At 40.8% G+C, this 23,796-nt stretch overlaps 1 protein-coding gene across 1 annotated transcript; it reads left to right on the forward strand.

The window, feature by feature from the left end:
• Positions 1 to 336: 336 nt before the first annotated feature.
• On the forward strand, positions 337 to 21,469 carry TSPAN3 (tetraspanin 3). Its single transcript, XM_014879210.2, has 7 exons — positions 337 to 452; positions 11,046 to 11,237; positions 12,238 to 12,312; positions 15,340 to 15,441; positions 15,761 to 15,913; positions 16,175 to 16,258; positions 20,503 to 21,469. Exons 1-7 carry the CDS (start codon positions 390 to 392, stop codon positions 20,593 to 20,595), a joined length of 762 nt encoding a protein of 253 aa, XP_014734696.1. The 5' UTR covers positions 337 to 389; the 3' UTR covers positions 20,596 to 21,469.
• Positions 21,470 to 23,796: the final 2,327 nt, after the last annotated feature.

The raw sequence follows: 23,796 nt of genomic DNA on the forward strand, positions 1-23,796 counted from the left end.
CCCTCAGATCTCTGAGGATGTCACGGGCTTTACGGTGCAGCTTTCTGTGGGGGGATGTGAATGTTCAGAGTTCTTTGATACCTGTTTGAGGACTGTAAGGGAAATTATCGCGTCAGGTGCTGAACGCGAAGCAGAGCCTGTATTTGTTACACTCTGCCGGCTGGAGTGCAGCGCTGGCCGCCCCCTCACGGTACCGCTCCACCGCGGCTGCCCGGGCGCGGGGCCTCCTGAGGGCGGGGCCGCTTTCAGGGGGAGCGGTTCGCCATCTTAGGTGCCCCCGCCCCCTGGCGCCACGTGAGGCGAGCGGCCGCCATCTTAGGCTGCCCGCGCGGCCGGGCGGTCACGTGCGGCGGCGCTGAGGGGACGCGGGGCCGGGGCTGTGCGGCGCCATGGGGCAGTGCGGCATCACCTCCTCCAAGACCGTCCTCGTCTTCCTCAACCTCATCTTCTGGGTGAGTCCGGCGCGCCTCGCCAGCGACGGCGGCTCCGGGGTTCCGGGTCGGAGCCTGGCCCTGAGGGCGCTGCGGGCCTCGCTCAGGAGCCGGGAGCGCCCTCCCCCCTTTCCCACACGGGTTCAGTTCGTATTTAAACTCTTTGCGTTTAACGGGCGCTCTGAGCCCCTCGGCGGGGTGTGGGGGTTCAGTGCTGGCCTCAGTCCCTTCCCTCGCAGTCCTTCCTCCGAGTCCTAGGGTGGGGGGAGCTGAACCTGGCATTGAAGGTTTAAAGAGCATTAGGGATCTTGGGTAGAGGCTCTTGTGTAAGCGAATACAGCTTCTCTCTGTTGCGTTATTGAGCTTCTCAGCTCCCCGGCAGTTCAATTTCTGTAGCCAGTTTAATTTTTGTAGCGCTCTTGTGACCATCTCGGGTTTGACCGTCCCCTGCGGGACATCCCGAGCGCTGAGCGTGGGGCACCGTGTTCCTCCTGCTGCTGGTAACATAAAATCAGAGCATACCTCTTCATATATTTGTGCTTCACGTATTCCACTAGCCACGGTAGCGTTGTAGTATTTCTGCATCGCTGAAACCTCCCACAGCGACGGTAAGATAAAAGCTTACGAAAGGGGGACAGTAGGTTGCTATAAATGACCTTTTTCAGGATGGACGTACGGGCTCTAGTTCGGCGTTGTGTTCACTGTAATAATTGACTTGTCAGAACAGCGTAACTCTTAAATAAATGAAAGAATATTCTGTAGATTTTTAAGAATTCCCTTTGTGCATTTAGGTACTGCAATTTTCCTGCTCTGATCCCAGCTCCAGGAACAGAATATCTGTTGTCGCAACTGTTCAGAGATTTCGTCTTTGAAAAAGTAATAGTGGGTAACAAGCTGTTGAAACATGAAAGTGTAGCTATATATAGCTGCTTCATTTACTATTGAAAGTCATATAAGATCTTACTAGCATTAGGGGCTGACTGTTCTTGTCTGAATTTTTACAAAGGAATGCTCCTTAAGGGTGCCTGGAAATGAATCATGGTCAGGGAAGATGCATTCTTACCGGCATTTGCCTATACAGCTGTTCTGGGAGAGGAGCAATGCAGGTGAGGCATATTTGGCCTAAAGTGGTGCGGATTAGAAGTCTGCAGTTGTGGCTGAGGTGACCAGGCTTCATTCTTTAAATTAAAAAGTAGTGACATCAGTGTCTCGGTGCAGCCCCAAGGTTGGAATCTGCTTTGTTGGGTGTGGCTTTTTGTTACATGCATAGTTGCAAGTAGCATTTTAAAAGCTCTTTAGCGGCTCGTACGTCATACTTAAAAGTTTTTGACTGGGCACGGTTTTTGAGAGTTGCATTCTTGATGGCACCTTGAAGTACATTTTTCTGTGGTTGCTGATACAGAAGAGGCTTTGTTTGGAGTAAATGAGCACAAGTTCTGTGTGCAGTTTCTCCTCCCCCCCGCTCCAAAGGCTTAGTGATAGTTATTGTTCGTTGTGTGCTGCATTTAGTAATTTAATTGCATGTTGGAGTTTGCAATTATTCATCTCATACAGTGGTGGGGTCAAAGTTATTTTGTAGCGCTGAACTCTCTGCTTTACAATTTTTGATTACTTTTGAGACAAACTTGGCTTAATTTAAAATTGACAGATTGTATTTAGATAAGATGTATTTCGCATCAAATTAAAATGTCATCGGTCTTGTATTCCGTAAACCACCTCCAGCCTAAGAAGTCAGCTTGTGCTGATGGCTTTTTGGCAGATAAGTGACTGAGTTGTTTGTGTTAGAACAACCTTGCAGGTCATCAGCTGCATGTAGAATGAGGCAGACTTTCAGCAAGTGAGAGTTACAGAAACCCACTGGTTTTCCTTTCTTTCACAAGCTAGAGTCAATAGCTCATTTGTTGACTGAGCTGTGTATGTTAGCATTTGGTGCCCATCTAGTTGGCAATGTAAGTGCTTCTATGCTGTTACAGAAATCTTTTGCTTGTCATCCTTACGTAGTTCCAATATTGACAATTAAATCATCCGGATTTCCCAAGACTTGACAATAGACAAATGCCTATAATTGGTCAAGTAACTACGAAATCTCCTTTAATTGCTTTTGTAAGTTTGCTCTCTCTCTTTGAGGTTTCACATGCCAGTTTTCTGTGTTACCACTATCTTCATGGTCACCTGTAGGAGCAACAATTTGTGACTACACAGTGGATTAGAACTTCCCCCCCCTCGCCCCGTTGGCCTCTTACTTGTGGGAGGATGTGAATGTTCAGAGAGATTTTATATCTGTCTTATGACTGAGATGTTCAGAAAATTATCAGTGCTGTGAAGAAATAGCAGAGATGTGCTTGATATACTTTGGAGTCTTGTTTCTAACTTCTACAAATTTCTTTCAAGTCTGAAAAAGGCAGATGAGGCTTTGCTGACAGGTGACAGCCACTTACCATCTGCAGCTACTGATTTCACTTCTACAGGTTCATCTCATTTTGAAGAGTCTTGTGCTCCTTGTTAAATCTTAGTTGACACTCTAAAAAGTCATTTATTGTCTTGTGAAAACTTTTCTACTATATAAAATTCTTACATTAATTGTACTTTCCTGCATGTTGGTAATACTACAGGATTTTTATTTTTAAAAGAGAATAGGCTGTGGAAGCTTGTCTAAAAGCATGGCAGGTACTAGTTTATCATGTAGGAAGCTGAAGGGCCTTAAGTCACCTTTCCACATTGTTGGTGTGGTATTTTGATTGTTCAGCTGAGTTGTATTTGCAGGGATGTTGAGCATTGAGTGCATGTTTTCTAGGTGCCCATATTGCCTTTAAAATACAGTTCTGTAAGAAAACAGTATCATGACTGGTAGTCATAAAGAGTATCAGAATGTAAATTTTGTGTGGAACGCGTGCTTGAGTTTTGGATAATTTGTCAAAGAGTGCTGAAGGTCAAAAATACTTTACCAAGAAATGTGTTGATATGAAGTATCAGTTAAAACCTGCCCTCCTCAGACCGGGGAATACTGATCTGATTAATGTGTTTCTTAGCCTCTCGTTTCTATGAGTTAATTCTTGAGTAGATATAACAAATGACAAAGGAAAGCCAATCCTTCAGCTGACCTTTACCTTAAGTTTGCACAAGATTTATTTGGTCAGCTGATGACTTCATTTAGGGGATGCTGAGTCTGTTAAGGAAGGGTATTGAATAGGAGGTAATTGTCATGTGAAAGACAATACAGCTTAGAAATAAAGTAATGTAACTTTTAGTACATATATCTTCATAATCAGCAAGATTTTCTTTGTTGCCTTGATGACATGTTGATAATGACTAATTGCAAAGAAAAAAAGTACTTGAAAATAGCATGTTCTTCAGGAAACTTCCTAAATTTAAAGTCTGCATAATTTTCAAAGAGGAAGAAGTTTATTTACCTGGAACAAATGCCTAAAGACTGCTGTCAAATGTGTTTATTTGTGTACTCTTAATTTCAGGCTTCATGGTGCAACTTGCATAATTCAGTTGAAAGCAGCTTGAAGATGAGATGAAGACAAAAATACTAAGAAAATTTTTCAGCCTTAGTTTAGTTCATAGGATAAAATGATAAAATATTCAGAGTTCCATGTGGTCTTGCTCCAGAAAAGGGAATCTGTCTGTTTTATATTCCCAAAGAATCTATGTGCTTTGACAGCTTGCTCTGCTAAAATAGTGCCAGATATCCTGTGCTTGCTGAGGTTTTTACCTTTCACCCTCTGTGTCCTTCTCCTTGGGAAAAGGAATGAACTCTGCTTCTACAATACCTTCAAGCCAATAGTTGCAAACTATTTAAGTTGTTGTAGTATTTAGCTGGCCTGAAGTCATTACTTCGAGAGTTCATTTGACTAAGCTATTATAAAAAACATTCTTGGTATGATTGTTTAGAGAAATCTCAAGTCTCTGCTTCTGTAGAGCACAAATACTTCCTACAGATCTGTGCTCACCACAGTGCAGTGACCAGGGTATGGGAAATGGAGGATTTTCTAGAGGAGCTGCAGCAGTCAGTGTCTCTGTAATGTGTTTGGGGATTTCTGATAGAAAAAAAAAAATAACAAAGAAAATTAAGCAATGGGAAAATTCATTCAAATTTAGTAGTAGAAAGGAAGATTAGAGCTCACTTTCTCTTACACATAGCAATAAATTTCCCCAGTTTATTGGGAGCTTGAGAATAGTTACTGCTCTGGACTTTAAAAGAAACTTCTTGAGAGTTCGTTGGTGATCAAAGACTCTTAACTGATGGATGATCCCAAAGGTAACTTTGCAGGGATTACTTGACCAAAACCCTTTTGTCTTGAAAGACAGTTGCTTCTGGATGTACAAATGGAATGTTTTCTGGTTCTGCTACTATGATAGTGTGAAGCAAGTGTATCCTTCAGGATTGTGTAATGGTTTGGAATCCTGTGCATTAAAAAAATTTGTTCTTTTAATTTAAAAAAATAGGATTTAAAACTCTCAAGTGGTGTGCCCTCTAAGTGATTTTTCTTACAAGATTTGAATATGAATTTTCAGATAGCAAACAAGTGCCAGGTCCTGAATTTTAGTAATAAATGTTGTGATTCACTTCTAAGCAGCCTGGTAGTGTCATTCATGTTTCTTTACAGGATGCGTTTCAGATCTTGGCCTGGGATTTTTCAGGATTTTTGGTATCTGGTCTTGAGCTTAAAAGATAGAATACCGAACAAAACCACGTTTCAAACCTAAATGTGATACCTTTGAATAGTACAAGGAATTTGTAATATCACTTTACCTGGTGAACTTTGAAGCACAGAGTGATCATCATTGTTCTGCAGAGCAAGGAATCTCGAACAGCAGAGCCCCAGCTCAAGTTACAGCCCTGGTGGCTAAATAGGTGTAAAAGAAAGGCTGTATTGTTAACTTGGCTTCTGAAGAGGTAAAGGCTGCAGATGCACTACACCTTGCAATTAGTGGCACTTCAGATATGTAATCCCAATGCAAAAGCAGCCTAGCTCAGCCTTTTGCTTTAGTCCCAAAAGCCTTTGAGGTGTTCGGGCACAGTGTTACAAAATTGAATGTGGCTAGTGCAGACAGCAGTCTGGCTTGCTTGAATTTTACAGAGCTTGCTTGTTTTAGAAGCCTTCAAGTTAGTTCTAACTGTGTTATGGAGCTGAATGGAGTTGCTGTCTTGCTGTCTTTCTTCTCTCAAAAGAATTTGTAAGACAGTTTAGCTCAGTGTTCAAGCGAAATTATTACTAACGAGAACAAAGGGAAGAGTGTCAGGAAAGCATTGGGTTCTCAGCTGGTTAGACATCAATACGAGGAAGCAGAGAAAATATCAAGTATGGGTGTGGGTTTGTTTGGGAGGGGAGTGGAGAGAGATACACAGCAGTGAAGTGCTGAAAAGACTATAAGAGAAATAAACGCCAGGGAGATCCTGTTCGACCTTTGAGGTTAAGGAAATAAATTTTGAAGAACAGATAGCTAAAAGGAAGACTTAAAAGTTTTTGTCATCCCCTTCTTTTTATGATAGTAATAAGGCTATGAGTATTCTACTCTTGGAAAGAACCAAAAATGTCAGAAATATCCTGGAAGTCAAATAATGGAGAAGTGTGGAAAAAACCCCACTTGTTCAGGTACTGTTCTAAGAAGCCCATAAATCTGGAGGCAGGCCACAATACCAGTGTTTCCTGCCTGTGGGTAGGAAATTGGTTGGAGTTGGTATGCATGGACAAAATCAACTGTTAGAAAGGATGAAACTGATACAACTCTAGGCTCTCAAAAATCTGTCCTGGAGTAGATGTGTTTTGGTTTTTTAAAAACGTGTTAGAAAGGCAGTGAGAAAAGGATACACTCACATTTAACATGAGGGAAGTAATAGACATGTTGGGAAAATGGTCCTAGGACGGGATCCAGACAGAAAAGCTGAGGGTCTGTTAGTGTAAAAGGCTTTTTTCTTGCATTTTCCTTTGGTTGTTTTTATCAAGGATGATGTAGATGGTCTGTCAGAATATATCATGGGTGTGGTTAACAATCCCATGCATGAAAGATATTTCCATAGTGGAACGAGTAATTGGTTTAGAGTGGTGTCTGTGTTGCTATTAACATTTACCAATCCGCAGTGGCAAAGTTGGTGGCAGTAGGAATTTCTAAGTAGGTGTCCTTACAAAAAATGTGAAATACTCGTCTTGCCTAGTTGAATATAATTTTCTCCTAAGATACAGTGCTTTGCTGCTACCTTCATTTTCTTATTCAGAGAGTGTGTTTTTCTTAAAATGGTGAATAAAATGTAGAGACATATAATATTCTTTGGCCGGGTTAATTGATGTGGTAGCACAAAAGAAATTCAGAAGTTCTGTGTTTTGTTAGGGTTCCAAAGTGAAGAGAATTCTATAGTAAGGTGAAGAGTAAAAGTATGAACATAGAGGTGTTGATCAGATCTCTTTGGCAGTAACATGATTAGGGTAGTGTAAGGAGGTGTTTGCTTGTAAATGAAGCCGCAGTGTCCATGGTTCATAAATAAATGATCAGTGGAACAAGTTTAGCTATCTTACACTTATCCTCCTAGGTATCCACAGTTTTGGCTTTCAGACTGCTGCAGTGTGTGAGCATTACTGAAAACATGCAAACAATTCTAGGTGTGTTGCAGCCTACTGGAAAACAAAGGGGCAAACTAAATTTCTGAAGCATTTGAAGGTGCAGCTAGCCAGTGTACAGCCGTGTACACCTCAGGGCTCGTGACAGAGGTGACAGCTGACTGTGAAATAGCCCTGAGCTTTTGAGGCTGTGTTACAGCAGCCCAAAGACTGCTCCAAGAACCTCAGTTTTTACCTGAGCTGTCCTAAAATGCGATGAGTGATGCTTTTCATTGTGTCATTGTATCTTCTAGCTTTCTCTCCAGTTCTTTGCATAATTATTGAACTTTTCATAGGTCCGTAGAGGTCCCGGCCAAAGCAATAAAATCAGTCTTTTTCTGAACTATGAGAGGTCTACATGCCTTTGAAACTTAATTCTGATGAAAAGGATGTTGAGTTGCTCAAGCCTTTTGCAACGAGCTGTCTTTGTTGACTGTACTTTTATATCAGTGTTCTTAAAGGTTAATTAATCCTAAAATAGGAGTGTGCTGCTTCAGGTTCAGAACTGAGTTAGATGCAGACAACTGTAAAAGAATGTGTGAATGCTGAATAACCAGTCATGTCCCTAGAACATGCATGTGACCTGGCACAGATTCAGGAAATGCTGCCGTCTCTATTCAGAGCATTGAGCAGATGAAGTTGGAGAATTCTTCCTTCAAGCCCAGTTTATCAAAGACTTGTTTGAACTGTGTGCAGTTCATATATTTGGCTTCCATTTACTGATAGGAAATACATGATTGTAAACATGGTCGCTTTATTTTCGATTGTCCTTGACTTGAGCAAGTTCAGACTTTGCAGATTTACTGTTTACTCGGGAGGATGGTAAACATTGAGATCTGGATTATTTTATGACTTTTTTTTTTTTAAGTTATCCTTGTATCTATACAGACTTTGGGTTCCTTAGATGATTCCTATTTTGAGATAGATGGTTTAAGCACATGGTACTGATTTGGGTGGTTTGGGGTGAGTTGTTTGATTTTGGGCGAGGGAGAGTCAGTTGGTTTGGGGTTTTTCTTCCCTTTAAAAAGCACATGTATTCAACTCTGTACTTGGTTTGCAACAGGTAATAAATGTGCATTTAGCTGGTGCAGCCTTGGTCAACACAGACTGCACGCTTTGTATGGTCTGTCGCAATGTTTGTGTTATTTATATCAATGGCTGACACTGTACTGTGTGCTGAGACCGCGTGTTGGAACTGCTGAGCTCAGAAGGGGGAGGGACCTCGGGCCAGTGCAGCCCCGTTGACTGAGCACCTCTGAGCAGTCAGCACAGGAGCTGTGCTTGTCTTCTGGCTTAGCTTCACCCAAAGTGGCTCCTCTGACACACTCCTAAGACTGTTATGCAGTGATGCAAGCCCGAAGGTAGTAAGAGAAAATCATCAAAAGATGAGCAAAAAGGATTGCTTCAAAAGCACTTTTCTCATCCCAGCTGAAACACTTCAGAGACCTCCCCCTTGCTGGTTTAGAGGAGGCTGAAAGAAACGCTGTCCTGTGGTTGTGGTTCTGGGTAGTGTTGCTGTTTTCATTGTTCTGTGATAGACTGAATCCTGTACCCGTTCAAAAACGGTGTTCAGCTGTGATACTTGGGGAAGGAGTTTTAATCTTCGTGGCTTTTCAACCTTGTGCAAGCTCCAGCAGGTACCTCTGCTCTCAGGACCTTTCTCCCCTGCAGATTACTTGCTGAGGAGGTAGCAGCAGTAATTCTGAAGAGTATGGTCACTTCATCACAGAGCCAGTGTCTGTTTCAGAAGCACCAGTTCCTCAACGTTGTTCAGAAGCAAAACCTAAGGCCCAGTGCTGTCATGGATGATCAGTCATTCTTGTACCATGTTTTGAAGGGATTTAATGAAGTCTTCATACCAGGCAGCCTGGAATCTGTCTAAAGGCTGCAAAAGCAATGTTTCTTAAAATGCATGTGCTTCTTGAAGTAGGAAAGATAGCAGCTGTAGACAGATCTAATTTTTTTTTTAAAGGCTAAACTCCTTTTACTTCAAATGTATGTGCTTATGCAGTTTATGATCCAGATTTTTCTTAAAGAGGGAGCCAATTAAATTGCAACAAAAGAAGGACAAAGGCGTCCACAAATGGTTTTGATTTCAGCTTTGTGGTGTATATATTCTGTGCCTGATGCCAGCCACAGCTGTGGTTTTTATCTGCCACCTTGTAACATACCATATTTCTAACAAGCATTTTAGTTCTTAGAAATAGGAGATTACATCACTGGCCTGCCATTCACACGCTTCATTGCTAGGCAACAGTTAATGTAATTCCGTTGTTCAGTGACACTACTTTGAATCTTTGCTTTGTGTACAGAAAGTGTGTCTGCATTTTGCCATGTTGTACCTCATATGGCAGGGTTTGTACAGGTGGATTAGCATTTCAACATCTTCTGTGCAAGGGGGTGATTTTACAATAGCTTGTTCACTCGTGTCTGGAAAAGATGTCTTCTTCTTCTTGGTCTTTGTTACTGAATCTTCAGGTTCCTCTCCCCTTAGATGTACATAGCACCTTTTATTGGATGAATGTGATGCCTTTAAGATTCCTGCAGCGTACACAATTACCTTTGCTGCAGTGAGCTGGAGAGGTCAAATGCATTGCTCAAATCCATGTAGATGATGATACTTTTGATCTGGCTCATAATATCTTTTTCTTTGACATAGTGTTTCTGTAGCCAAGTGCTGCAGGGAATATTCTGGTGGAGGTTGTGCACTACAGTTTTATAAAAGGGAGTTGCAGTAATGTTGCAGTACATCTAGTGTGTGATGGCAAACAGGGCTGAAATCATGGATACCTTTTCTTGTGGTTTGTCTTTATGCCACACTGAACAGCTTTCCAGGGAGAGCTTCCAAGAGCTGAGACAAAGCCTTGAGCAGCCTGGTCTGATTTGATTGTTGGCCCTGCTTTGTGCAGGCAACTGGGCTAAATGATGGCCTCCTGGACTGAATTACTGAGTGAGTCTCTGACTGTACCCTGGCACGATGCAGCATTACAGCTGCTGGAAACAGCTGTATGTGTGTCTGCCCTCCTCACAGCGCAGGGAGGGGGCAGTTGCAATGCCAGTGAGAGGGAGCATTGGCTGGAGGCCGCCTGCGGTGTTCCCCTCAGACTGGAGCTGCTGCGTGTCACATTCCAGCCGAGTGAGCTCTTGTGTCCAAGGTATGGGTTGGTTTGGAATAGGAACACTGCCCTTCACAGTCAAATGAAATTCCCCAGGTCATAGACTAGCCACTGCATCTTCTGAGTGCATTGTTTTAGCTCGGCCTTGTATTGGGAGGTTGGAAAAGCCTGTCATGAAATATTCCAGCTATGTTGTCTATCATTGCAAATTGATGTTTTGTTCTGCAGCAAGTGTGAGGACAGTCAGGAAGGACATTTGTAAAGCACAAACTGATAAGGCCCTTGTATTTAAAAATAAATGTGTTAGTTGGCTCTTCAAGCAACAGTTGTTTCTCTCTGACTAGCTCTGCTCAGCTTAAAGATAATGAAGGTATTGATGTGTTGGGATCGTTGTAACTGTAAGGGAGGCAAGGTCATGGCAGAGGGATGTCAGAGCTTTGTCTGACTCTTTATCTAGTTGCAGATTCATCCTACAGGGCTTATTTTGCAGTAACCTTAAGTAGACTTTTTGTTTATTTAAAAAGGACCTTCTGAGAACAACAGTCCTGAGAATATCAATTTTGCAAGTTTATGGTGCATTTCTCTAGGTATTTGGTTCTGTCTTTAATAGTTGGTGGTTTGTATTTGTTTCTGCCTGCTTTCTGGTTGGAATCAGATTTTTCCACTGCTGTGAACCCTTCAGAAATGCTGTTGTTTCTAGCAGTTCATCTTTCCCTAGCAGAGGTTCAAGTTTACAATGTGTATATCTATTTTATTCTAACAGCAGATCATAGATAGTAACTGGCAACATTTCTGAGGGACACTACTTTATGGTGTTTGGTAAAGCAATTACCTTGCTGAAGGAAGGAAGGGCTTGGTGTTCCAAGGAACTTACCATGTTTTTGTTCCTTTTGTAGGCAGCAGCAGGCATCCTGTGCTACGTGGGAGCCTATGTGTTCATCACATACGATGACTACGATCACTTCTTTGAAGATGTCTACACGCTAATCCCAGCTGTTATCATCATCGCTGTGGGAACGCTGCTTTTTATTATTGGGCTTATTGGGTGCTGCGCTACCATTCGAGAGAGTCGCTGTGGGCTGGCTACGGTGAGTGCAGAGCTCCTGCAGAGGCTTGGCCTGCTCTCTTCATAAACCCCTAAAATATTACTTAAAGTTCTTTCTTTATGGCCTTAAAAGTTTTCTGCTTAATTTTGTTAGGAACATCTTGTTTCAATTTTCTGTTCTGAATAAAGGTGTTAAATGAAACAGTTCTAGCAGCAGAAGGCGCCTCAGTTTTACCTTTTTTAGAACTGTGAGAATCTCATTAAAAAATGTAAAACCATGTGATTAAGTCATAACTGGTTTTAAGTCTCACTTTTATCTGTTGTGGTTGAAAAGCTGAATTGGAGAGAGAGAAAAGTGATTCAGGAGCAGCCTTGCATTGATGTTAACTGAGGGTTATCATAATGCCTGATCATTTTCTTCATGGCTTACTTGGGACACTTGGTTTGTACTTGGCAGTATTTTACGCCCTGTGTTTCCAAGTATTTGAACTGTAATTTTGGCTTGGAAACTAGGTAGGGAAGAAGAGAGGCTGGTGTCTGAACTGTCCCCACAGTGAGGTCTGGGGCTTCTTTGTTGAATGCCATGCAGACTTCTTTAAAAGTGCTCTTAAATATAGCAAGGCAAATGCATAGCTTGCTGTCTTTTCCAGTTGTTACAGAGCTTAATCTGAAGAAACATTTCCTTAGTCAATCTACCACTCTAAGTAACTGCCTGGGTAGCCTCTTTGATGAGGCAATCCTATTTATCCAACAAAGAAGATTGAAAGAAACACTTGATTAAAGACCTGCAGTATGGTATTTTCAGTACTAATGACAGCTGGACTTGCCTGACTGGGCAGCTTCTTATTACTTGGTAAAGCTGTGAATGCTGAAGTGTCTTGAGTGAATTCTGGGCTCATTTGGTCAATTAAAGTGCCTGCATTGAATTATCTGTTAAATTAAAATCTTGCCTCAAAAATAACTTTAGAAAAATCTACATGGACACTTTTATTAGGCAAACAAGTAAAACTATTTGTACAAACGCTCTTGATTGTATTTTGCAGTTTGTGATCATCTTGCTCTTGGTTTTTATCACCGAAGTTGTGGTCGTGGTTCTTGGATACATTTACAGAGCAAAGGTAAGAACTTCTCCATTTCAGTAAATGTTTTGTTGTGAACTCTGACTATAGTATGGAAGTGTAATCTTTACTGTGCTTGATTCTGTAGAACTGTTAATGGATGTTTGTTAAGGGAATAAAATCAAGCATCTGAGTGGATTAATTGGTAATAACAGTACTGTAAAACTTAGAACATCAATGCAAAGAGCTATCTTGTAGGGAAAAAATTACCTGGAACATATCATTAACAGTTAAACAGGAGAAGGGAGTCACAGTAATTGGTACCTTTACATTTTCCAGATGGTCTTCTAATTTATTTAGGCTTTGACTTTGTGAATGATTTAGGCTACACAGTGTTTGAACATAGGGCATATTTTTTTGGATATGCAATAATTTAAATGTTGTCATGTGTTTGGTGTGCAAACTAACACTGTGTTATAATAAATTGAAATTGATTGAATGTGTTAATGTATACTTTCTAGCTTTGCACTGGTTGTTGACAGGGATTTTAACTAAACAAATTACAACTTTTCCCACTGTTTGTTTAATGGCATTAAGAAACAGGACCAGAAAAATGAAACTAGATGTGTTTCTACTAGCATAATATATGGCAGAAATATACTGCATGGTATTAGAGGTGCCACAATGTAGCTTGAAGAAATTTCTAACTTGCACAGTTTACTGGCTTTTGATATATCTGTATTTAAATTCTGAAAAAATAAAAAACCCAAAAGAGCAGAGAAGGCATTTTAGCTGTGACATGGAGCATGTTTGCAGTGTAGGACACTCAGAGATGTCTTACCAGCAAGCTGAGCTGCAGTACCATTTACCTTTCTGTGGCCTTTTGTGTCCTGTGAACAGCACAGGTCTCACTGGTTCAGCATTCTCTCCTCCTTGCTTTCTCCTGCTGTCCTGGAACAAATGGGGAGACAGCTTGGAGGTAAAAGTGGTGGCTTTGCTTGGGTCCCAGGGGAAGGCTGCTTTGAGTAAGCAGCTGACAACACGACCTTGAAGTGTTTGTGTGGTAGACCTGGTGCATAACACTTGGAATAGGCTGCTTCAACAGTAGTGTTCTGCTGGCCATGATTAAACTCACAGACTGTGTTTCTCTCGTGCTTTGCATTTGATTGATTTTGCATTTGGTATCTTGGCTGTGAACTGAGATGATCATTGGGGATTCTGAAGTTTGTAGTGGAAGCAGACCTTAGAAGGCACTGAGGAAAGCACTACAATTCCAGGGGAATACAAAATGGGTCCTTACATGTGGATCTGAATGGTCTCCTGTTTCAGTACTTGCAGAGGTATACTTTAGTGTGTGCAGGAATTACCATGGACCTGGTCTGATCTGGACTAAGCTGTAGTTAGACCTACTTTGTGTTCACTGTACAAACTTCCAAACAAAAGGAAAGATTGAAGTCATAGCAGCTGTTGGTACCAAGTAACATTGAGCATAATGCCTCAAGGAAGTGGCACTGTGCTCTGGTAAGATACAATTGTTGATCTTAGAATCAATTCATTTTCCAGCATGCCTCTGGAAACCTGTGTTGATCCTGTTCAGACTGTTTCAGATTCATGTGAAGCATGCCCAGGCCGTGCTGAGATGGACTGAGTGCTGCAGAGCCTTCCAGCATTGGTCCTTAGCTGTGGAAGTCAGGCTTCTTGGAAGTGCCAGTAGGGATTAAACAGGCTGGGTTGGTTGAGGACCTGCTGGCTTTTTTCCTCTGGGTGGAGGGGTTCACTCTTCATTTTTCATTCAACCTGCCAGTTAACTAGAGCCAGTGATTTCTCTTTGGATCTTAGGGAATTTGCATGGTTTTCAGGCATAATATTGCCCTGATTGAACTACAAGACAGATGATGCACAAACTAGCACTGAAATAAATTATTTTAAAGTGTATATGACAAATTGAACAGCTGTTTTGTTATGCGTTGGAGTTGTAAATCAAATTAACTAAATCATCGAACAATTGATTTTAAACTGGTCTGAAACAAGTTGCCTGTGCAGGCTAAATTGACTTTTCTGCATGCCTATCTTGAAATAGGCAGCATTCTTGAGGAGGGGGTGGTGGTGGAATTCAGCTTGTGCTATTGCTGCAGAAAATTCTTCTATTAAAGTATTTAAAGGATGTGTTGACAAGTCCTTCCTACTGTAGCTTTCAAATCTGAAAAATATGCATGCTTAGTGCTCAGTCCTAAAATTACATTCCTTGCACATAATGCCTATTGAATGTGATAGAAAAAATCAAATCAGAGCTAATCTTAAAATTGCATAAAATTTACACTAAACTATGTATTATTTAAGTTTACAGTGAAATATAGTACTTAGAAGGTTCTAGTAAGATTTCCTCCATACTAGGCATTGTAGTATGCCTTTTGAGGGGGCAAGTGATGGTTTTTGAGTGGCATCCATTTCTAACACATGTACTTGACAGCATCCTGACTCATTTGCAGTAGTTCTATGACCTATTGCAGTAAGTGTTGCTGTACACAATGTACTGCCCTGGGAGGCTGGGGCTGAGCACAGCTTGGTCACTGTAGGGTCAGCCAAAAGGCATCTTTGAGAATTTATTTACCTGTGCTTCAACCAGAAGAGTAGGTGCTATGACTTAGTACCTTTTGATCCCAATATCCTTGTAGTCCCAAGGGGAATGAGTTAGCCCAGATAGTTAGACTGGTTTTTGTTTGGAACTTTGAAGTAAAAAGGTGAGTGCATGCTCTTGTGGAGAGCCCTTAACTTCATGAAATGTCTGCCATTGTCACAGGAAAAGCATGTTGCTTTTTTGAGAGACAATGCAAAAAAGCTACTTTGCCTAAATTCTGGAAGGTACTTGCCTGGATTTTCCTTCTCCCTTAGCTGCAAGCTTGGTAACATCTTTGCAAAAGTCAGGTTCGAACTTTAGGAAGCTGTACCACTGAATTATGCTGATTTCAGATGATGAGGAGTTACCTTGGTTTCTTGGAATGCTGTAGCTGAGAGCAAAATGATGTTACCTAAGCTGTGCTGCTTCTGCTGGTGAGTTAATGCAGGTGCTTTCCTCCCCCTTCCCAGGTGGAGGATGAAGTGGATCACAGCATTCGCAAAGTCTACAATGGATACAATGGGACAAATCCTGATGCAGCCAGTCGTGCCATTGACTATGTACAGAGGCAGGTGAGACATGTGCCAATTTTCCACTCCTTTCTGTCCTTAAAACACAGATGCACTTGCTCTACTACTTGTGTAGATGGCCTTCCTCCATTCTGACAAATCTAGGATATTGCTCAATGGACAATAAATAGATTAACTTAGTTAAAATTAGTATTATGATATTGCTGATGGGGAGATAATTTTTTATATAATGAGCTATCTGTCAATCTGTGCTTGTATTCAAATATGTGGTACTTAAGTATTTTTCTGCAATGGAACATAATACACTTGTCCTCTTGATATTGCAGTTAGAATTGAATTCTTTACCTGTCTGATTTTCCAGCTGCGCTGCTGTGGGATCCATAACTATTCAGACTGGGAGAATACTGTCTGGTTCAAACAAACTAAAAACAACAGTGTGCCCCTCAGCTGTTGCAAAGCAGCCCTCAGCAATTGCACTGGCAGTTTGACTCGCCCCATGGACCTTTATTCAGAGGTAAGGCAGCCCCAGCATGAACTGACACAGCCACATGCTTTCACTGACCATTCATTTTCTTTGGAGGAAATCAGTCTTGGGTGTATTTGCTTTAACAAAGTAGATGTGGTTAATCCTCCCTCTTCTCTTTTATCTGTGAGTGATTTTCATCTAATTACTTCTTCTAGTATTAGCATTCTATTTCTGCCATATGTGATGCTTTGGGGGCTTTTTGGTGTGTCTGGTTGGCAGATTGATACATAAGAGTCCTACTTGTTTCAGGGGTGTGAGGCTCTGGTGGTAAAGAAGCTTCAGGAGATCATGATGTATGTCATCTGGGCAGCACTAGCATTTGCTGCTATTCAGGTAAGAGAATGTTCTTTATTTGTTGACTTCTTTCAAATTAGGTCTAACCTGCAGTACAGGTATGCACATACAGATACTACCCTTTAACACACAACTTCCCACTGCTATGTGGATGTATATTCTGTTAGAGCTCAACAGTCAGTGTTGTATGCAGTAAACCACTGTGATGTAAATGGTAAATTATTTAGTGGCAACTTAATCCAGGTATTAAGTATCATAAATGTCCTCTGATGGCATTTAACACTTGAAGAGTTGGCATAGTGTTTCATTTCCAGTTTTTAAACAGCTCGTCCTTCATGCTGTTTTAGAGGTACATCAGCTTAACTATGCTTCATGGTGTACAAACAATGTCAGGACCACCCAGGAGATACAGCAAGGTTTTTGACAGTGCACTCTGTTCCTGTGCAACTGAGCTTTGCTATGTGTCTTGAAGATTTCTTGGGTTTTGTACTTAAACAAAGAGGCTCTAAACTGCAGCCCCTTCCATGAACCTTGTTACAGTTACCCTGGTCATAAAAGGGTCACTGAGGAAATAAGCTAATGTGTATATTAATAGTTATTAAATGTTAAGGAAGAAAAAAAAGACTAGAACTGTCTCCCAAGCATGTTTGTAAAATAAAAATTTTGAACTCTCATCAACTGGCAGACTCGCTACACTAATGACATAGTTTTCAGACTGTGCCTATATTATAGTCTCTGAGCAATGTAATACATATGCTGAATCCTAGGAGACTTAAAAGCTAATTTCAAAGTTACTTTAGTGCTCTTAATAGCATTTGAGTTCAGAAAATACACCTGTCGAGTCTGACAATGTAAGCACTTTTGTTTTCAAAAGCAGCTTTTGAGCTGAATGTATGTTGGAAGGTAAATAATCTTTTGCAAACAGTCTTGTGAAAATAGAGTTGCCTTTGTATTTCAATGTTACACGGATGTACTCATAGTACTGTACACAGTCATGTTGAACTATTCAGACTCAGACTACTTCAGCTATGGAACTTGAAATGTGGTGAGATCTGTGCTCAGTCTCCTGAAGGGAAGGTATAGTTTTATTTATCATTCTTAAAACTTTGGTTGTAAAAGCAATACTTGGTCTGTTTGAGCAATTAAATGTATTTGTGTACTGAAAATGTTTTCACAGCCAGAGTTACTGTGACAATTTTTTTTTATGTCAGAAAAAAAGCGTATCTTATGAAACTGGCTGAGGTGAATCCCAGGAGCCATTATTCTTACTTTTGGAGTTTACAGGTTAATGAACAGGTCTACCCCAAAATGCAGCACAGTTATAATCTGTTCTGGCCCTGGTTCAGAGTTTCTAACACATGCTTGCAATAGCAGTGTGGCTGCTTGCCCCCTTCTGTTCAAACTGTTCTATTATTCATCTCCTGAAATTTGAGACACAAGTTCTGACATCTTTGTCTTTGCCATACGGAATTCAAGTAAGTACTTGGCCCAGTTCTCAGCAGAATGGTCTGTGGGCTAACTTGAAAGGGAGGTAGAACATAAACTTCAGCACGTGGCTGCAACTTGGGTCATACGCTGTAAACTTACAGGAATAAATATGCTTTTCTCACCCTTTGGTCAATTTTGCAACCTTCCCTATGCTGGCTGCAGTGTCCCCTCTGAACAGATTATTTTGTTATGCAATGAGGCTGTTGGAAATTCATTACCTCTGATAGCCTATAGTCAACAAATCTTACCTTCAGTAATTGCTTTAAAACTAAAAGACTGAGAAGAATATTTTTGCAAGGCTTGAAATTTATGAACAACTTAGTCTTTTCTGCACAGAAGTAATTTTTGGTATGTTCATGTTTCAGTTACCATGGGGATCTTCCCATGTGCAATAATTCCCTGGTCCCAGCCACAGTGACAGCCCAGAGCTATTAATAGATAGGAGGCAAACTGAAGGGAGCAAAGACAAAGACACAGCTTCTGTGGCTGGTGATCATTTACAAAGGGCACATGTATATACAGCCAGTGAATTTTTGTACAAAATTGGTTTGGGGAAAGATTGAATAGTTATTGCTAGCAGGCAAATTAAAGCCAAAATTAATAAAAAACAGAACAAACCTTCAGAATGTAGGAGATGTCTAAACTTTGCTGAAAGCTGTTGAAGAGGAGGATGCATGGATCCTTCCTTAACACAGATGTCTAAAATTGCTGTTCACAATATTCAAGAGCAACTAAAGAGAAACAGACTCAAATGCCTTAAAATGTTTAGAGGTGCTAGCAGATTTTTTTAATGACATAATAAATAATGTGTGTAGAGAACGCTGAGGTATGTGAGTCACTTTTGTTTATAATGAATTCTAGGAATATGCTCAGAGACCTCCTAAAGGATATGAATGGTTTAAATAGTAACTCAGAAGTTAATTGCATGAGGTTTTACTGTAGTACCTGAATGTTTGAGATGTAGCACAACTGTGTATAAATTAAATGTCTCGAGGGAGTGATTGAACAGGGTTGTCTTTGTGCAAATAACTGTAAATGTGCTGGGTCTACTTTTATTCATGTGATGTACATGAATGAATTGTAGGAAGAGACTAAAGGAGGTGCTGCTCTGCATCACACTTTTCATTTTACCTTGGCTTTGAGCAGCACAGAAGTTGTTTTTGTACTTGCAGGCTATGAGCCTGCTTGAGAGTTCTGTGGCCACTGGCAGCTACCATAAACTCTCCATTTTCCAAGTCTGACTGAAGTGGGTTGAATTGTAGGTATTCCCTCCTCACCTAGAAGGGCTGTGTCCACGATGAGTCATTCTCTCATGTAATTTGTTTCCTCTTGCTCTGGCATGAATTTATCAGCCTGAGCACCCTGGTGTCGTTGATGTCCCTGCTTTTTGCAGGAGGGCTTGACTGGATGGCCTCTAAAGGTCTGTCCCAACCAAAACCATTCCATGATTCTATGATAACATATTTAGGAGTCAGTCTGTAAGCTGGAGCCACCTGAGTGAAGAAAGGGGCTGTTTTTAACAACAGCTCAAGTGCCATACTCTCCCTATGCTTTTTCAACCTGAGCTGGTGTCTGCTATAGATAATGCACTGCAGACAAAGAAGAGTATTGATCTATACAGCTTGTTCTTTTCCAGGAAATTAAAAGCTCAGCCTAGAATTTCATCATGCCTCTTCCCAATCATTGTGTATTTAGATTTAGGATTTTTGAACATTGTATTTTCAGTATTTCAGCAGACTGGAGTACAATATTGTGTGTACCATCATTTAGTTTTAAAACATGTTACACATCTGATGTTTGCATTGGCCTGGATTTCAAAGAAGTCAGTAATTCTCCTTTTGTCCCAGTACTGTTTTCACTGGGCTTTTGCTGTATCAGAGAGGAAGATCTACACTTGATTGTCTGCTCACCCATTTCATTCTTGTTTGCTGTCTGCCCAAGGGATTTTTTTTTTGTGGTGTATTTTTGGAGTGGGGTTTTCATTAAGAAACCAGGTTACCTTCAGAGTGTTGCTTTATAATCCAGAGATAGGACAGGAGGCTCCTGAAGTATTTGCATCTGTGAATAAACTTCTATGCATGTAGCCAAATCAATACAATCTCATACTTCACTAGAAGCTATTGCCAGTTACTGTAGACCACAGAACACAACACTATACCTGCTAGTTTTTAGTAGGTACAGTCTTATTCTGCCTTCAGTAAACATGCAAATTCTTTAAAATATCATGCCCTGTATCCATGATTATTCATATGGTTTAAGTTTTGTAAGTGGACACAGGGTGATCATACCATAAATCCTGGCAAGCATGCCAGCACAGTTGTGGTACTGTGAATTTTCACTTCTAAAAGTGAATTATTTGCCTTGGATGTAAGCTTTCTAATATGACATGTTCATAGAGAGAGAGTTTTATGAAATCTCTTTCAAAAGCCCATTCTCATCATAGCAGTTAAGCTGATGAATTTGAATTGCATTTGGATTTTCCATACCAGATACAGGGGATCTAAAAATCTGTACCTTTCATTAAAAAACAGTAGGAGTTTTTTTCCATCTGAATCCGAATTATTGAGGCAGAATACAAGTGGCTGACCAATAAAGTTTTATATGTCCATGATAATCTTGTAAAGAAAATGAGGCTGAAGCTTGCAGCAGAGGAACCAGGGCTCTTTCAGGAAGAGTTTTTGTTGCCATTGATGTTAATTACAGTCTTGAAGCATGCTGACAGTGTGTGCAGAGGTTGAGTCTCTCCAAGTACCTTCCTTGTACTCAAGCTTTTTCTGTGTTTTTTTTCTCCCTAGCTTCTGGGCATGTTGTGTGCCTGCATAGTTCTATGTAGGAGGAGTCGGGATCCTGCCTACGAGCTTCTCATTGCTGGTGGAACCTATGCCTAGAAGAGAATTCAAACATGCAGTTCAATCTTCCCCCACTTCTGTGGAAGGTGAATGGGCCAGGCTGGCCTCCATAGCTTTCTTGCCCCAAGCTTAGTCCAAGCACACCTTTCAGCCGTGAGGGCAGCCGCACTGGGCACTGGTGACGGGCAAAACAGCAGCTTTACACAAACCCATAGAATTACCTGTGACTGCCACTGTTTTAGCCAGCTATTCATGTATCTAAATGTTTTAGTATGCTAGTAAACTTTCTAATTTCAGAACCATTTGCGAGTTAAGTGTAATTTGGTTGATATGAAAGTCAAAGGATGTGTGCTTATGTTGGTAGATTACCTCTAAGCATTAACTGGCTGATTCTTGCATATAGAGAAGATGTCTTAAACCTTCACTACATGGAATTTTTCTGGCCAAAGTTGTACAAAGGAAGCCAGCTGTATTTAATTTGAGAAGAAAAAATGTTTTAATCTTGCCCTTCACCAGTGTCACTTTTAAAAAAGAAAAAAACACTTAAGTCCGGTATGCTTTATATATAAAGAAATTGTAAAAAAACAACAAAAAAAAACCCCAACAAAACTAACTGATTTTAGGATTATGTGACTGCAGTTTTGACCTTCAGAGATTGAATCTTTCAAACATTAGTGGTTTAAAATACAAGCTGGCTTTTCAGGAGTATAATGTATGCACTACTGTTCTATAATGAAATATTTCATTTTTCTATGAAGAGCGTTTTATGTGTTGAGTGAACTGTTAGACTGTAGACCTTCAATTGGTTTGGAAACAATGTAGCTATGTAGAGTAGCAGAGTAGTATGTGAAAGTGATCTCAACTGTAAATAGTAAATCTGATTAAATAAATCTCTGTATATCCTCCCTATAAACATGTCTTGTTTTCTGTTTGAGATTCCAGTGTATTTGGTCCAATGGAGTCTGGGTGTGCTGGACACACAAACTGTAAAAACAACACTTTTGGATGGCTTCACTTCAATAGACCTGTGTTTATGGTTTGCTGGAGACTTGATTGTATTGTATTTGTTCTTTTTATTTGAAACAATAGCAGCGAAACAACAAACTTGGCTGAACTTGATGGAAACTTAACATCTTGTGCATACAATTAAGGAAGAATCTGTTGCCTCTAAACAGTGGGTAATGAATAGCTTTACTGTAACTGCTGTATGTTAATTATGTTTTAATGTGTCTCGCATTATTCAGATGCTTAGTCACTGCCCTACTTTCAGTGTCTTCAGGTTCTTCCTCCTTTGCAGAAGCCAGGAGAATTGTAGCAGTTGCTTATGTACAAAGCAAACACGTTCGGCTAAACTGACGTCAAGATAATCTCAAATAACTGAAGAAACATCACTCAGAAAAAGAAAATTCTGATGTGTACACATTGTTGAGGCCAGTGTGGCTTGTTGGGGGATTTTTCTCAGTGCTGTTACACGGCTGTAGAAGTGCTCCTTTGGAATTCTGTTAACTTTTAAAGGTGGGTTTCAAATACTTATTTGGGACTTAGATTTTCGTTCTTAGTTCAGCATTTGGCTCAACCCAGAGGCCTCCTGACTGTGACATCTGATTTCCCAGATGTGGCAGCAAGCCTGCTCACTGAATTAGATTATATTCATATCACATTGCATACTGTAAATATGGAACCAATGAGGTTGAGATGACCCTGGCTTGTAAAAATGGGTGTGGAGAGATTTTTAAGACAGACCTGTGTTGCACAAAATAAGGTTAAGGTTGCTTAACAAGGTGGTCAGCTCTTAGCAGCTGCAAGGCAGAAAAACTCCACAGTCATGACCCTGCACATACCCCTTTGAAATGAGGATAGTTTGTGGGAGATAGCAGGGCACTGCTTGTTAATCTCGCTGGAAGGCATGCATTTGAAGTACAGGTGACTTGACAGTACTTGCATGTAAATGAAGTCTCTGTTTCCTCTTTAAAATGCAGAATATTTGTGCTGGAATGTAGAAACGACTCAATATTTTACAGCTTTTTTATAATCTAAACAAAGCCCAACCGAACTTTTAACTACTGTCAATTCGTTTTTTCTAGGAACCAGTGACCTTCATGTATTGCACAGTTTATAGTAGGTCTTGGATGTGTGAATAAAGTTATGGTGGTGTTTGGGTTTTCTAAAATACGAAATCAAACTTTACCCCCCCCAACCAAACCCAAACTTGCAAGGGTCTAATACACTGCATTTTGTGTGATTCACTGAAGCTGGGAACAAGTGGTGTAGGTCTGTGGCTTCCCTTACTGAAAAAAATGAATAAACTTTGGCTTGCATCTGGCAGGAGTGTTGGTGTGGCTGTAGTTTGGCCTTCCTAATTGCATTCATATCTGACAATGTATTTCAGGGGACAAGGGATGATTTAGTTTCATTATAGCTCTTTTTTTCCTTGATTCTTGTGTCTAGTCTTGTAAGTTCCTGTATGAATTTCTTCTTGGCTGTCTTGTAGCTGAAGAGTCTGAGAGGGCAATTCTCATGAGCCACTTATTAGGGTGCTGAAATGTAGTAAAGCACAAGACTTGCAGTGCAAGTCACTTCAGTCACTTGAATAGCAGTGAGAACAGCACAACCCAATTAAAAAAACCTTGAAGGCAATTCTAATCTCCTGTGTTAAACCCCTCTGGGTCAGGCAGGGTTTACTGTGCTGCAGGTGAGCTCCATGCCTGTGTGCTCCATGTAGCACACATGGATTCACTCAGTCTGAATCATTTCCTGTGCACCCTAATAAGAGGCTTATGAGAACTGGAGGGCCTTATTCAAGTTGTGGTCTAGAAAAACATGATCATCTGTATTCACATTATTAAATAGAGAAGTGGTCTAACAAGTTCAGTTTAACAAAGTTACTGAAAAAAAAATTGTGCCTTGATAGCCAGAAGAGATAGCTCATGAGATTCTTCAGTACTTGCAGCTTCAGATGAGATTTGAGTTAAGTGCTTGTGATAATAATGCCAGTGATAGCCTTCAGAGTACTGTTAGTGGATCTTGTAACTGACTTAATCTTGGGCCTGAGACAAATCCCTCTGGAATGCCCGGCAAGTCTGCAGGTGCAGTGGATTTTGGTTGTTCCCTGGGCAATGTCCTGCAGCAGCAGCATGCTCTGGGGTGACTGCAGTGCTTGGAGAATGCCACCTGAGCCTCTGCCCTGCCTCTTGCAGTCTTTGCTCTTGGGTGTCACCCCTACTGCCTGGGGCAGCTGGC

The sequence above is a fragment of the Sturnus vulgaris genome, chromosome 13 (genome assembly GCF_052056855.1).
Source record: "Sturnus vulgaris isolate bStuVul1 chromosome 13, bStuVul1.hap1, whole genome shotgun sequence".
NCBI lineage: Eukaryota > Metazoa > Chordata > Aves > Passeriformes > Sturnidae > Sturnus > Sturnus vulgaris.

Bases quoted from the DNA above. Each gene is read 5' to 3' on its own strand.
- TSPAN3 (XM_014879210.2), top strand. From the start codon at position 390: ATGGGGCAGTGCGGCATCACCTCCTCCAAGACCGTCCTCGTCTTCCTC. The intron at 453-11,045 runs GTGAGTCCGGCG...TTCCTTTTGTAG, and splicing joins TCCTCAACCTCATCTTCTGG to GCAGCAGCAGGCATCCTGTG. The intron at 16,259-20,502 runs GTAAGAGAATGT...TTTTCTCCCTAG, and splicing joins TAGCATTTGCTGCTATTCAG to CTTCTGGGCATGTTGTGTGC.